This window comes from Drosophila teissieri, chromosome 3R (assembly GCF_016746235.2).
Source record: "Drosophila teissieri strain GT53w chromosome 3R, Prin_Dtei_1.1, whole genome shotgun sequence".
In the NCBI taxonomy this organism is placed as follows: domain Eukaryota; kingdom Metazoa; phylum Arthropoda; class Insecta; order Diptera; family Drosophilidae; genus Drosophila; species Drosophila teissieri.
In genome coordinates, this window is record NC_053032.1 from 24,543,178 (window position 1) to 24,557,732 (window position 14,555).

Genomic DNA, 14,555 nt, shown 5'->3' on the forward strand with positions numbered 1-14,555 from the left:
GATCTCAAATTTGTATTATTGCCCCTTGAGTGGGTCCGAGCTGCGTTTACATTCACGCATGGCCGGGCACCGTTCCGTCGAAGCTGATGGACATCCGGCCGGACTCCACGCCCACTCCCACTCCCGCCCGCCAATTTGGCTGCTCCTCCGCCGACATCCTATTCCAGCTACCAAGCTACCCAGCTACCCCGAAGTTTTCCCTTGTGTGTCTGCATGAGTGCCCGGCTGAATGGAATAATAAAATTATTTTTAAAATATTATTGTCAATCCGGCGATGTGCTCATCGATTTAAAAGCCTGCAGTACCCCAGTTCCTCCTCCATCCAACAGTTCGCCCAGCCAACGGACAGTTGTGATTTATAAGCAAACTTATCGCCGGCGAAGGCGGAATGCGCTCAAAATGATTGGATCCCTGGCATCCAAGGTCCCTGTGTGCTGCTCCCGTACAATGGATTATAGGAAGAGAGCTGGGCGGAGTGAATGGCAGCAATACGTGGAGGGGGCGGGGGGCACGGCATTGAAATGTTATATTTTATAAATTATGCTATGCCAAATGAAACGAAATTCAATTAGAGAAATTGCTGAAGCATTTGATAAATTGAAATTGAATTGAATCGCCCAAAGTTGGTCTTTTGTCTGCGCCTTTGAGCCTCCGCAGATTTTTGGGCGGGATTAATGTGTGTAACGAAAAGTCATCTGCCCAAATGGCAAGTAATTATGGAAGCTTGATTTTTCGATCGACTTTCGACTTTTGCAACTGCACCACCGCAACAACAACAACAACGAACTTGATTTGTGCCCGAAAGTATGCAATGCCCCCCATTAAAGAGCCACTTTTCACTCCCACCCCCAAAAAGCACACGCATGCGAGCTTTGCGCGAGTGAGAGGGGAGTAGGGTGTGCGAGTGAGTTGGGTAGAGAGGAGGGGCACACAGTCTATAAATAGCTGCTAGACATGCGACGTTAAGTGTGAAAATGTGTGTTTGCGGCATTGCTTTTTAGCCCATCGCTCCATCATCATCATCATCGCAGCAGTAGAAGTTAATAACCCCCCTCCCCCTCATGGTATTTCCGCAACACCAGAATTTAAACGGGTAACTCATTGCCGCAGCTTATAGACGGACTTTGGCGCCCTCGCCCGCAACGTGTCAGGATGGCCGAGCGGTCTAAGGCGCCAGACTCAAGGCATTCAGTCTTGCCCTTCACAGAAGGGCGTGCGAGCGTTCTGGTCCTCTCTGAGGGCGTGGGTTCGAATCCCACTTCTGACAAATACTTTTTTCTTTTTTTTTTAACTAGAACATTTTATGAAGCATATGGCTTGTTTACTTTCCCCTTTTATTATTTAAATGTAAATAATTATAAATGAGGAAGTTATGCTCATTTAAAGCAATTTAAGTATTTGAAGTACTCAAACTTGCAGAGATTGAATAATTATACACTATTTTGACCTTTATAAGCCGAAAAATAGTATTAAAATTTATTAAAATGCTTAGTGTAAACCATACATATGCTTATTAAAAAAATGGTATAAAAAGCCTGACATAGATAACAAATCGCTTTATTTGCAAATGCTTGCATTACCAAAATCAGCGCCTTTAATGCAATTATATTTCTACAATTAATTAATAATTGTATGCCCAACCTAAAATCTATTCCCCTCTATTCAACTTTTTGCTAACGCCAAACTTTGTTTATGAATTTTGCATACTATTTAAGCCATTTTTGAAATGAGCTCTTGACATAATTGCATGGTCTTTCTGTTTTGTAAACATTTAATAGCATTTGAGCCCAATTAACGTAATTACATGGACCGGTAGACAGATGTACAGCATGTAGTGCATTCAATTATGTGGCACACACTCACTTTTCGCAGCCGTTTAAACAAATGAATTGCTTCTAATGAAGTATTTAAGCGCACCTTTCTGGGCAGCCGTGTGTGCGATTTAGTTAAAGTTGAAGTAATTTAATTATGCATTTACACGGTCGACATGTTCAATTAACTAAAGCCACGTTACATCGGCGCCGGCATTAATTTCTGGGGATTTTCAATTCAAACTCGCCTCTTAATGGGCATTAGCATGTTTATTATCGCCCCAAACGGCACCGACTTTATTGGCCATGCCGCTCATGGTGGCACGTGCCGCGTCTGCCAGGATCGGATGGATGGGTTGGGGCAAATGGGTTTTCATATGCGCGGATACATGATGAATAGCGCAGCTCCTTGGCCCAATAAAATATGACGATGGAAAAACGCCATTCCCTCATTATGCCAGACGGGGATTGGCGTGTTACACTTTTCGCCGCCCAAAATGACAATCTGTCATGGAATAAAGTCGTAAACCCGGCAGTCCAAGGAGCTGGCTGGGATTGTTCTGTGTCCCTGGCTAAATTGAAATTTGCATGAAGTCCAGCCCATACAACAAAATGATTATTCAATTTGCATGGCCGCCTTGAAATCCGTCACAAAGATCTTTCAACAAGAAACGTCATTCATTTGCAGATAAATATCGACTGATGAACGTAGGTGTTTCAACAATGTATTGTGCCAAAAAGAACATGCTTTTGAAACATTTAATTGCTGGATCGCAATTTAAAAAACAATTTATTTACAACGCCGCCATGTTTCCAATACGTTTTTGATGTGTTCGAATGATACTTTGAACTCCTTTCATCGAGTGTCCCACTTGTTCAATGGTTTTTCGGGCGCTCTAATTTAATTAATTGCATGCGCCTAACTAAAGTCAAACAATTTCCGTATTTAATCAACGAGAAAGCAAACGAATGACTCAGACCCAGCGTCAAAGGCGAAAGAAGAGTGAAGAGTCGGCCATAAAGGATACTGGATGATAGATATACGTAGATGCGGGCGGGGTTGTGTGTGTGTGTGTGGTTGTAAGTCATGCGAACTCATTTCGAAAATTAAGCAAATGTGCTTAAGTATAGGTGCGGTGTATATGTGTGTGTGTGTATGCACAGTATGTGTATTTGCTTTTCCCTGTTTTTCCGCTTTCCCCGCCTAGATGTGTGTGTGTGTTTGTTGGGGGCGTGGCTGGGTGAGCATAACGTGATTGCTGCCAATTTCACAAAGAAGCAAATTGATGATGAGCTAATGCTTTGAAAATTATTGGGAAAAAATATTTAATAGGTTTACGTCGGGCTCAAGCTGCGAACAAAAAAAACAAGGAAAGGCTCGCAATGGGTAGAGAAAGTTAGACAACTTGGTTGAAGGAGAAAGACATTTTTCTTTAAAGCTGGATATTATCAAATTATGTTTGTTAAGGTAATGTAAAGGCATAGTAAAACAATTTATATAATACTTAATTATTGTTTGTGCCACAATATAATTGAGCATTTGGCAAGCTTTTGTGGAATCTCAAAATATTACCTCTTAGGCAGAAAATTAAAAATGACCAAAGACATTAAAATAAGAATATGCGTAAATCTTTAGGGATTGGCTTTTCTGTACGCATTCCATGTAATTATTCTAAATGCATTCTAGATGCATGGAGGCATGTCCTGCTATGTCCCGCCACATCCCGCCATAATGTCGTTAAGTATCTTGTTATTCCTATGTCACCGGTATGGCTATCTGTAAATAGTCGATGGCATACTTCGAGGGAGGTTCCCATGAGTATGGTCAGGGATTTCCTTTAATCGACACGCATCGGAACCCCCGTTGATAACGCTTATCGGAAGATTACGCCAAGAGAGAAGTGGTATAAAAGCATTTGAGACCGCGCCAAAAGCAATCAAGCACAATCGAATTAACATGGTCAACGGAATAGCCATTATTTTCCTTTGCGGTGTGGGTCTCATCCATGCGAGCCACTTAAAGGAAGAACTTCAATCGGTCCACCACCGCTTAAGCATGCTTAAGGAGTCACTATCCCTGAATTTTGACCACGAAATCATAGACACTGAAGCATCTGGCACGAATGATACCCAATGTCTGGCGGATATGAAGGAGTTTCTTGGAGGACTAACAGCTGGCAGCTACTGGGCATTCAAAAGTAAGTTAACAACAATATTAATTGTAAGTTAATGATTAATGATACGATTTGAAAAATTGCAGTGCTTGATTCCTGGGGTTCGTTTCCCTCGGGTCTGCTATACGGAACCTTTTACGATCTGGGAAACTTCGATGAGTGCCTCAGTGTAAATCAAGAGATCAGCAGCAGCCAAACGATTAAGGGAAAATATTGCTTCATGGCAGTGCCTCTGAAAGATTTTCTTGATACCGGAATAGAATCCTTAGAAGGCATGCAGATCAAGATTGCCACTTGTTTTCCGGCCTCCTGTTCGGCAACTCAAATCGAGAAGCTTGCTGGGCAATTATATCGAAAGAAGTTCAACTCAAGCATGAATTTTAACATGAGCATTGCTGAGGACGGTTGCCAGACAAGCGATTCCGATCCTTGGGATGGCCTCACCATTTTCACCGTGTAAGTATAATACAAGTTTAGATAATACAAGTTTAAATAACTCATAACAAATGTGATTTACAGGGTCATTCTGTCAGTGCTTACCCTAATAGTGGTTAGCGCAACACTTTACGACTATTTTCGTTGCACAAGTCTACAAACACCTGCCTTGATCAAGATCATATCGGCTAGGGCGAATTCGCGAGCTCTTTTTCATCTTCAGGATGGCAGTTCCAGTTCGAATGTAATTGATTGCCTTCATGGCATTAGGTGCATGTCCCTCATCTGGGTGGTTTTTCTGCATGAGCATATGTATTCCCTGATATCCCCAAACATCAATTTTACCCATGCGCTTGCGGTAAGTGTGTGCTGCGGTGTTTGCAGGCACAAAACACACTTTCAATGAAATATTTAAATACATTTTAAACACATTTGCAGTGGCTAGAGAAACCGGCAGCCAGCTTTTTCGTGCATGGCTATTTCTCAGTGAACACGTTCCTCTTTATCGGTGGCTTGCTGGTATCCTTGACAGCGCTGCGCACCATGGACAAGTCAGTGAAAATCTTTAATTATATTAATGGGTGATTTACTGAGTAAATTGGCTTCAGGACCAATGGAAAACTGAATGTCCCCATGATGTATGTGCATCGCATTATTCGCATCCTACCCGTGCTGGCCATGGCAATCTTGATCTACGTAAAACTCATGCCGGTTGTGAGTGGCGGACCCCTTTTCAAAAGTGGCTTCCATGGCAAAGAGGCGTGTGTGAATGGCTGGTACTGGGACCTGCTCTTCATCCAGAACTATGCTACGAAAACAGTGGTAAGCTTCAGAGTAAGCCTAGACCCTTGTTTCGCTACTAACAATTGTTTCTTTCAGTGTCTTGATCAGTCGTGGTATTTGGCTGTGGACATGCAGCTGTACATCCTCTCCCCTCTGCTCCTGATTGCTCTCTACAAATGGGGCAAGAGGGCGGCTTGGGGCATTGTTGGCATTGTGGCTTTGCTGTCTGGTTGCCTGTTTGCCACCCAAATGGTCAATCATTACTCAATGAGTATTAAGTATGTCCTTGCACCGCCTTGCTGTCACCTTATTAACCGCTGTTATCTTGCAGAAATGGTGGTGGCGATGATGAGGCCAACTCAAAGCTGTACCTGGCCACGCACACACATGCGGCTCCCTGGCTGATTGGATTCCTGTTCGGATACTTCCTGCACCTGAATCGTGGCAGAAAGTTCCAGATGAGTCGACTGGTCGTGTGGTCGGGTTGGCTCCTCAGCCTGGCCATGATCTTCACCTCGATCTTTGCACTTTATCCGTCTGCGAAGTGGAGCGCTCCTCCCCTTTCCACGCTGGAGGAATCTCTGTACTACACTCTCACTCGGGTTGGCTGGCCTTTGGCCATGTGCTGGGTTGTGTTCGTCTGCATGCAGGGTTATGGTGGTCTGGCTAACAGCTTCCTCTCCACCCCCTTGTGGCAGCCCCTCTCAAGGCTCTCCTACTCCGTCTTCATCTGGCACATGTTCGTCCAGGAGATAAACAGCCGGAATGTGAGGACCAGCACTTACTTCTCTTCCTACACTGTGGTACGTAATGCACCTTTCGACCATTTCAATTTAGTTCCTTGGTTTACATTCGGTATCTTGCAGATGCTCAACTTCTGGTCCGACTTTGGCATCAGTCTGATTATGTCCTATGCCTTATATCTTATTATTGAGGCCCCTATAGGTGGACTGCATTCCCTTTGGAGTTCCACTCGAAATGTAAAGTCGCCAGCGGCGGTTGTGGAGCACAAGCGTAAAGGTGATGAACCAGAAAATAGATTAGCCGCTTGAACTGATGAATATTTAATGAAGCTATAACAAAACATGGTTCCTAAAATATAAGAATATTTAATAGTATGAACTCCGTTAAAAAAGCATTTATAGTGTCTAAGGTCTAAAACCAAAATAAACAAAAACTAAGCATAGATTATCTAAATATGATTGTGGAATTCCTCTTTAGCCTAACTAATCGCAAAAAGTGACATTTTCTTGTAAATAATACTTGGTGCCAGTATAAACAAGGTACCACAAAATGACATACTTCTCATCGTTTGTCCTAAGTGCAGATAGCGCTTATCGCTTCCGATTTGCCATATAAAATCACAGTCAATTCCCTCAATGCTCCCAATCGCCAGTCAATTAAAATGGTTAATGTAGTGAGTAGTTTACTGCTCTACGGACTGGTCGCCACCTGTGCCTTGGAGCTCACGGATCCCAATGTACCGGATACATATGAATACACGAGCCAGTTGCGGCCATTGGGATTGGAATTTGCTGAGTACTTTAAGAATGTGACTCTGGAGAGCCTGGGCGTATCCGACTCCAAGTTGGCCAGTGCGGAGGATGTGTTATGTTCGGCTGAATTGGAGGCACTTATGAATGGCATCTCATCACGCCAAATTTGGGCATTAAAGAGTGAGTCAATCGAAATATAATCCTATAATCCTGCAATCCTAATGCTCCCTTTGTGACATCTATTAGTGATCGATTCCTGGGGTACCGTTCCCAACGGACTTTTGACTGGCAATGTGTACGACCTTGGCAACTTTGATGAATGCCTCTCGATCAATAAAGTGATCAGTGGTCAGAGAATAACAGGAAAGTACTGCTTCCTGCTGGCCAACAAATTGAGGATAGCCACTTGTTTTCCGGCTTCCTGCTCGGCCACGCAAATGGAACCATTTGTGAAGCAACTGATGGCATTGATCCCCTTGAACAGCTCCAGTATTGATATGAGGATCAGTGATGCCAGTTGCCAAACAAGTGAAATTGAATCTTGGGATGGACTGACTATATTCACCATGTGGGTTGATTTCTGTTCTTATCACTAGGGTTGCGCTAACCTTTTTGCTTTCAGAGTAATCCTGTCCCTGTTGACTGTTATTGTGATGTGTTTTACGATATTTGATTACTTCTTGTGCGAGGATCACAGTAAGTAGCTAAATGCACTACCTCCTAATGAAGTACTTAGCACTAAAGACAATTTTCCAGAGACCCTTCCAGCTCTGGTGAAGGCTTTCTCGGCTAGAGCCAACTCTCGCACACTTTTCCGCATCATCCCAAAGAAGAGTAACCCAAATGTGATCGAGTGTTTCCACGGCATCCGCTGCATGACACTCTTTTGGGTGATCTACAGCCACGAATTTATATTTTATCTGTTATCACCAAACTTAAACACGAATGATTTATTTTCTGTAAGGATACTTAACAATCAGATGTTTAAACAATTTCGAGTAATGTGTATATTTTAGTGGGCCGTAACACCTTTTTCCAGTTTCGTGCTACACGGTTACTTCTCAGTAGACACTTTTTTCGTCCTGGGAGGCCTTTTGGTATCTATGATTGCTCTACGTCATATGGAGAAGTAGCTACATCAAGTGCCATTTAAAAACGACATTAATATCTAAACTCTTTATAGATCCGGGGGAAGACTAAACCCACTTTTGATGTATCTGCACCGGATTATACGCATTTTGCCTGTCGTTGCCATCGCCATAGTAATCTATATGAAAATGATGACAGTAGTCAGTGGTGGTCCAATGTTCAAAAGTGGTTACCACGGCATGGAGAATTGTGAAAATGGATGGTGGTGGACTTTGCTGTTCATTCAGAACTATGCAGTGCAGAATATTGTGAGTAATACATTAACGTAATCGCGTTAATCAGACACGATATGGCTACAACATAGAGATAATTCGATAAAAAACGTTATCAAAGCGCGGCCTTAGACAGCTTTTTACTTTCCTAATATGTATGTACATAATGCAGTATGAAATTTTCTACTGATTTCAGTGTCTGGATCATACTTGGTACTTGGCAGTGGACATGCAGCTATTCATCATCTCTCCAATCCTCCTGATGGCTCTTTACAAGTGGGGCAAGAAGGCGGCTTCTCTAATCGCCGTACTTGTGGTTTTGCTATCCGGCTGCCTTTTTGCCACCCAGATGGTCAACCACTACTCGATGCTTATTAAGTATGGCTACCGATTTCATTTGATATGCTGAACTTTGACATTAACTTGATCTACACAGAAATAACCACGGGAATGACGGAGGTGCCAACAAAAGATTGTATCTAGCCACTCACACACACGCTGTTCCCTGGCTCATTGGATTCTTATTTGGGTATTTTCTGTATATAACTCGCGAAAAGAAGTTTCAGTTAAGTAGGCCTACAGTGTGGATAGGCTGGCTGCTTAGCCTGGCGATGCTGTTCACATCGATCTTCGCTCTATATCCGGCTTCTATATGGACTGCTCCTCCACTTTCCACGCTGGAGGAATCTCTATACTACACCCTCACCCGGCTGGCTTGGCCCCTGGCCATTTGCTGGATAATCTTCGCCTGCATGCAGGGCTATGGTGGTTTGGCCAATAGTTTCCTGTCCACACCCTTGTGGCAACCACTTTCTAGACTCTCCTACTCCATGTACATTTGGCACATGTTTGTCCAGGAGGTGAATGTCAGAAATGTCCGGACTAACACATACTTCACCAACTACATTGTGGTAAGTTATGGTTTGTAAAAGTACTTACAAGTACTATGGTTTATTATTACTTTTCTTGCAGATGCAACGTTTCTGGTATGATCTTGGATTCACTGTGCTTATGTCCTACTTTTTGTACCTAATTATCGAAGCCCCCTTGTGTGGATTTGATAGTCTTTTACGGCGACAAAAGGACCCTCCAGCTACTAATGAAGCAAACACTATTTCTAATGAGAGCAATATGGCGAACAGAGATCACGATGATGAAAGTGACACTGAAAAAAACCCTATTAATATTTCTGAAGTACCTAAATAATTTAAGAACGATTCTCTTTACTTTTTAAAACTTAATAAACGATCCAACATCCCAATTGTAAACTTTTTACCGCCTTTTTCTATTTTGGGTGCCATAACTAACTATTTATTAGTAAGGTAAAACGTATTCACACCTTGCAGCCCGATAGTAAATAGCAAATAAACTCATTGCGAGGTAATTTCCCCTGCTACCCAGAAGTTTACTGATTGCTCATAACTACCGTGCTAGACGCGCCAGAATTAGTTAATAAAAATTGAAACCCATAAAAACAATGACGCTCCCCCAGAAAATGACTGACTAAGATATCATAGTTAATCATCTATTAGGTTATCAAGTTGTCCACCTGCTCGTCACTTTGAGGGCTGTAAACGGCATAGATAACGTATCATTAGTTATTTAAACAGTATACTTCTTAATTAATAATACTTCCGATTGAAATACTTTGCCAGAGTTCCTTCTACTAACGATTCCAAGTAATTGTGTTTGATGGTCTCCAAGTGCTCAGGAAAACATGAATTGTGTAAGAAAGTATTCTTTTTATAGGTGTAACAACAATATTTCAATAAATTCATAAAAATAGTTACATTTCCCCTAATTTCAATGACATATTAGCTGATTACAGCTTTCAGTTGAATTCAGTGAAAAAGCACCCAATAGATAACGATTTCTGGTTTAATCACTCACTTGAATAAACTTCTATTGAAATTGAAAGCCGGGCCATAACAAAATCTTGCCCCTAAAGCATTTCCGCTACTGCGAATAACAGATAATAAGATAGAACAAACAAAGTTTTTCATAAAATTTTTAATATTCACATCAAATACATAAAAGTGGTTTTATAAATGCATTCGGTACCTGTTAACTTTCTATCAAACCATGACAACATTAAAGATCAGCTAAAGTCGTAATATCATCTTAAATGATGGCCATTTAACCTGGTTTGTATGACACGATGATTAAATAAGCACCTTTGCTTTCTGCTATTTAAAGTTCTTCACTCTTAAAAATTGGATTACCTGAATGATAACCAGCCAGACACAATTCAGCGAAATCTTTGTTAATCGAATTCTAAATAAAATGCGGATGATAGTATCTTTGATGGAAATAATCGTTTTTCGTGTTTATTAACTATTACCCTGCCGACAATTGTTATTCCCAGCAGCTGCAGGTCACATCCTATTTTAATTTAATTTACATTAAAAATTCAAGAACCGATTCCAAATTCATTAAGTTGTCGTAAAATCAGGAAAATCCATATTTAGTTTATGAATATACCGAACTTTAAGTTAACTATAAGATCAGGACCATGTCTGAGTTCTGCTATTCGTGCTTCCAAAGGCAACAGGGTAGTAGTATTCGAGTCTCCACTAAAATAAGTCAACCTTGCCCTTATCGCTCTCAATAGTTATCGCTTGTATATAAACGCTCACGATTTGGACAGAGGCCATTAATTGCGATTCAGTTAGCATGGTTAAAATCCTCGGTTTCATTCTGCTTAGTGGGCTTGTGCTCATCAGTGCCACACAGCCTGAGGACAGAAGTGTCCTGGAAGAATTCCAGCGTCTGAAGAAGCTCAAGCCGTTGGGTATTGAGTTTGCCGACTACTTTCAAAATGTAACGCTAGATGATTTGAGCCTGTTCGACTCCCAGTTGCCCACACAGAATGAACTTCAGTGCCTCAATGACATATCTATGCTCGTCTCGGCTCTTCAAGGTGGACAATATTGGGCATTCAAGAGTAAGTCAACAGCTAATCCTGCAAGATTGTTGATAATAGTATTCCCTTTGTATTGGCAGTGATTGACTCCTGGGGAGGCATACCATCTGGTATTTTCACGGGTAACGTGTATGACTTGGGAAACTTCGACGAGTGCATCAACATCAAGAAGGACAGCTTACGTGGAAAATACTGCTTTTTAGACGTCTCACCCGCAAAAATACTCGGCGTTGAGAGTTCATTATCCGGAATGGTGAAAATGAAAACGGCAACTTGCTTTCCGGCTTCCTGTTCGGCCACTCACATGAACAAGTTCGTGGATCAGATGTTGAAGAGGATACTGAACGTGACTATACCCACTACGGCCATGAGTATTAGCGAGGATTCTTGCCAAACAGCCGAAAGGGAACCCTGGAGTGGACTGACCATTTTAACAATGTAAGAAGGTTGGAATCTTAATTGAAGTGGCTTTTAAGGCTTTCTGATTACAGAGTCATATTATCACTGATGGGCGTAGCCGTGTCCATAGCTACGTTGTACGATTACTTCTTGGTCCAGAGCCAAGGTAAGTTGTGTTAACAATTCTATATCCAAAACATAAAATAATATTATTATTTTCCTTACATCACAGATCAGCTTCACACGGCTGTCAAGTTGTTTTCTGCCAGGGCCAACTCGCGTGCACTTTTCCGCATTGTTGAAAACAAATCGAACCCGAATGTAATTGAATGCCTTCACGGAATTCGGGGAATGTCCCTTTTCTGGGTGGTTTGGCTGCATCAATATGCAAACATATTCACTTCGCCAAACATTAATCGATTTAGTATTCTATCGGTAAGTAAATAATCCGATATTATAAGGAATATTACATATCAATTTTCTATATTTTCTAGTGGCTTCAAACGCCTTTCACAATGTTTTTTTTGGAGGGACCTTTTTCAGTCGACTCATTTTTCTTTATCGGCGGCTTGTTGGTTTCATTGATTACACTGCGAGTAATGGAAAGGTAGAACATTAACTTATTCCCGGGAAACAAAAATTATATTTATATGAATTTTCAAATACCCTGGCAGAAACAAAGGCAGACTGAATGTGCCACTAATGTATCTTCACCGTTTGATCCGCATTCTTCCCATTTTGGCCATGTCTATTCTGGTCTACACGCAACTTACAGGTGTTTTGGGGGATGGGCCACTTTTCAAAGGCGGATATAGCAAAAAAGCAGCTTGTGAAAAAACTTGGTTTATGACCTTGCTTTTCGTATCTAACTTCGCCAACGATATGGTAAGTGGAAACTGATGTTTGACCTATAGTTGTTTAATGAAATGTACTGAACTGTGAACAAAATCCAAATATTTTAGTGCCTAGATCATACCTGGTATTTGGCGGTCGACATGCAGCTATTCCTCATATCTCCTATCCTGCTATTTGCTCTTTATAAATGGGGCAAGAAGGCCGCTGCTGCGATATTCGTTTTAATAGTTTTGCTATCTGGATGTCTGTTTGCCACTATGATGGTTAACCACTATTCTATAGCGAGGTAAGATAACAGAATACAGTTTGTCCGACAACTATTTGCTATTATATTTCACAGCCTTGACCTGTCTTTGCAAAAGAAAATGTATTTCAACACTCATACTCACGCCGCTCCGTGGCTCATTGGATTCTTGTTTGGCTACTATCTGTACTTGAATAAGGGAAGGAAGTTTAAACTGAACTGGATAGCCGTGTGGTCTGGATGGATTCTTTGCCTGGCTATGCTCTTCACTTCGATCTTTGCACTCTATCCAAAAATAGAGTCGGGAAAGCCTTGGCTAATGACCACCCTCGAGGTGTCATCTTATTACACCCTGACCCGTGTGGGCTGGCCCATTGCAATTGGTTGGGTGGTCTTCGCCTGTATGCAGGGATACGGCGGTCTGGCCAACAGTTTTCTCTCCTCTCCGCTGTGGCAACCTCTTTCCAAATTGTCATATTCCATCTACATGTGGCACAGTTTCATCCAGGAAATTAACCAACGAATTGTTAGAACAAATACTTACTTCTCCAATTACCAAGTGGTAGGTCTACAGGTATTTACACATTGATAAGAATTATTTCGATCTTATTACCATTTTTCAGATGCTTAATTTCTGGTCAACCATGGGGTTCACTGTGCTCTTTTCCTATCTACTGTACTTGCTTATTGAGGCTCCCATTGGTGGACTTGACATTCTTTTACGCCCAAAGATGAAAGCACCAGCAGAGATCAAACCGGCGGCGGATTCGGCCCAAGTGGACGAGGGCCATGGAGCTCATGTTGACTCAAGTAACCAAGGAGAACTGGAAGGCGCTGACTCAATTGTTGAAGCATCAGTTGATAAGTCTCAATTGGAACAGTAATAAATAGCTTAATTTAAACATTAAACATTAAACAAGAGAGAACGCTTTAGTCGAGTTCCCCGATTACCTGATACCCGTTACTCAGTATGCTTATTCTCTGGTCTGCGGGGTGCGGAATCCGAAAATACCAATAGTATTTAATCGTATTTAAATTTCCAATCGAACTGTGTTCAAAAATTGAAATTCTATTTTTTTTACATTTTTGCAAATTTGGATGAACATTTGGCCATTATTTTGACAAAGTCGGTCCAAAAGTTTGGTTAGTATTGGTAATTAGGAGTACAAAAATGTAATTTTTTTAGCTTTCCGAACATTTTTGGCCAAGCTATACCGAAAATACCAATACCGCACACCCCGCACAAAACCCCGCACACCCCGCACATTTTGATCAGAACATTCAAAATATTGGTCCAAATATGGAATGTCATATCTCGTTGAATTCGTAATTAAATTTCCAATCAAACTGAGTTTACGGAATTTTTTTTTTTTTTTCAAATTTTTTCCAATTTTTGATGATGATTTTTGGATTTTGGCCGAAAATTGAATTTCTGTGTTTTTGCGATTTAAATATCAGTATTTTGATCAGAACATTCAAAATATTGGTCCAAATATGGAATGTCATATCTCGTTGAATTCGTAACTAAATTTCCAATCAAACTGTGTTTACAGAAAAAATTTCATTTTTTTTCAAATTTTTTCCAATTTTGGATGATGATTTTTGGATTTTGGCCGAAAATTGATTTTCTGTGTTTTTGCGATTTAAATATCAGTATTTTGATCAGAACATTCGAAATATTGGTCCAAATATGGAATGTCATATCTCGTTGAATTCGTAATTAAATTTCCAATCGAACTGTGTTTACAGAAAAAATAAAATTTTTTTTTCAATTTTTTTCCAATTTTTGATGATGATTTTTGGATTTTGGCCGAAAATTGAATTTCTGTGTTTTTGCGATTTAAATATCAGTATTTTGATCAGAACATTCGAAATATTGGTCCAAATATCGAATGTCATATCTCGTTGAATTCGTAATTAAATTTCCAATCGAACTGTGTTTACAGAAAAAATTACGTTTATATTCAATTTTTTTTCAATTTTTGATGATGATTTTTGGATTTTGGCCGAAAATTGAATTTCTATGTTTTTGCGATTTAAATATCAGTATTTTTATCAGAACATTCGAAATATT

General features: G+C 40.8%; 2 protein-coding genes and 1 non-coding gene across 3 annotated transcripts; all 3 read left to right on the top strand.

Moving 5' to 3' along the window:
- Positions 1-1,146: 1,146 nt before the first annotated feature.
- On the top strand, positions 1,147-1,267 carry Trnal-caa. Its single transcript has 2 exons — positions 1,147-1,184; positions 1,223-1,267. It is a non-coding gene; the product is annotated as a tRNA-Leu (tRNA).
- A 2,501-nt stretch (positions 1,268-3,768) lies between these two features.
- Positions 3,769-9,312, top strand: LOC122618931. The gene is made up of 17 exons (XM_043795523.1): positions 3,769-4,009; positions 4,072-4,441; positions 4,505-4,778; positions 4,859-4,971; positions 5,029-5,239; positions 5,300-5,481; positions 5,535-6,006; positions 6,070-6,223; positions 6,571-6,879; positions 6,946-7,267; positions 7,322-7,395; positions 7,456-7,658; positions 7,716-7,828; positions 7,883-8,096; positions 8,257-8,438; positions 8,497-8,971; positions 9,033-9,312. Exons 1-17 carry the CDS (start codon positions 3,769-3,771, stop codon positions 9,264-9,266), a joined length of 4,143 nt encoding a protein of 1,380 aa, XP_043651458.1. The 3' UTR covers positions 9,267-9,312.
- Positions 9,313-10,731: 1,419 nt separating this feature from the next.
- LOC122620714 (nose resistant to fluoxetine protein 6-like) lies at positions 10,732-13,400 on the top strand. Its single transcript, XM_043798312.1, has 9 exons — positions 10,732-11,004; positions 11,064-11,421; positions 11,475-11,548; positions 11,615-11,817; positions 11,877-11,989; positions 12,057-12,267; positions 12,345-12,523; positions 12,578-13,043; positions 13,105-13,400. Exons 1-9 carry the CDS (start codon positions 10,734-10,736, stop codon positions 13,363-13,365), a joined length of 2,136 nt encoding a protein of 711 aa, XP_043654247.1. The 5' UTR covers positions 10,732-10,733; the 3' UTR covers positions 13,366-13,400.
- Positions 13,401-14,555: the final 1,155 nt, after the last annotated feature.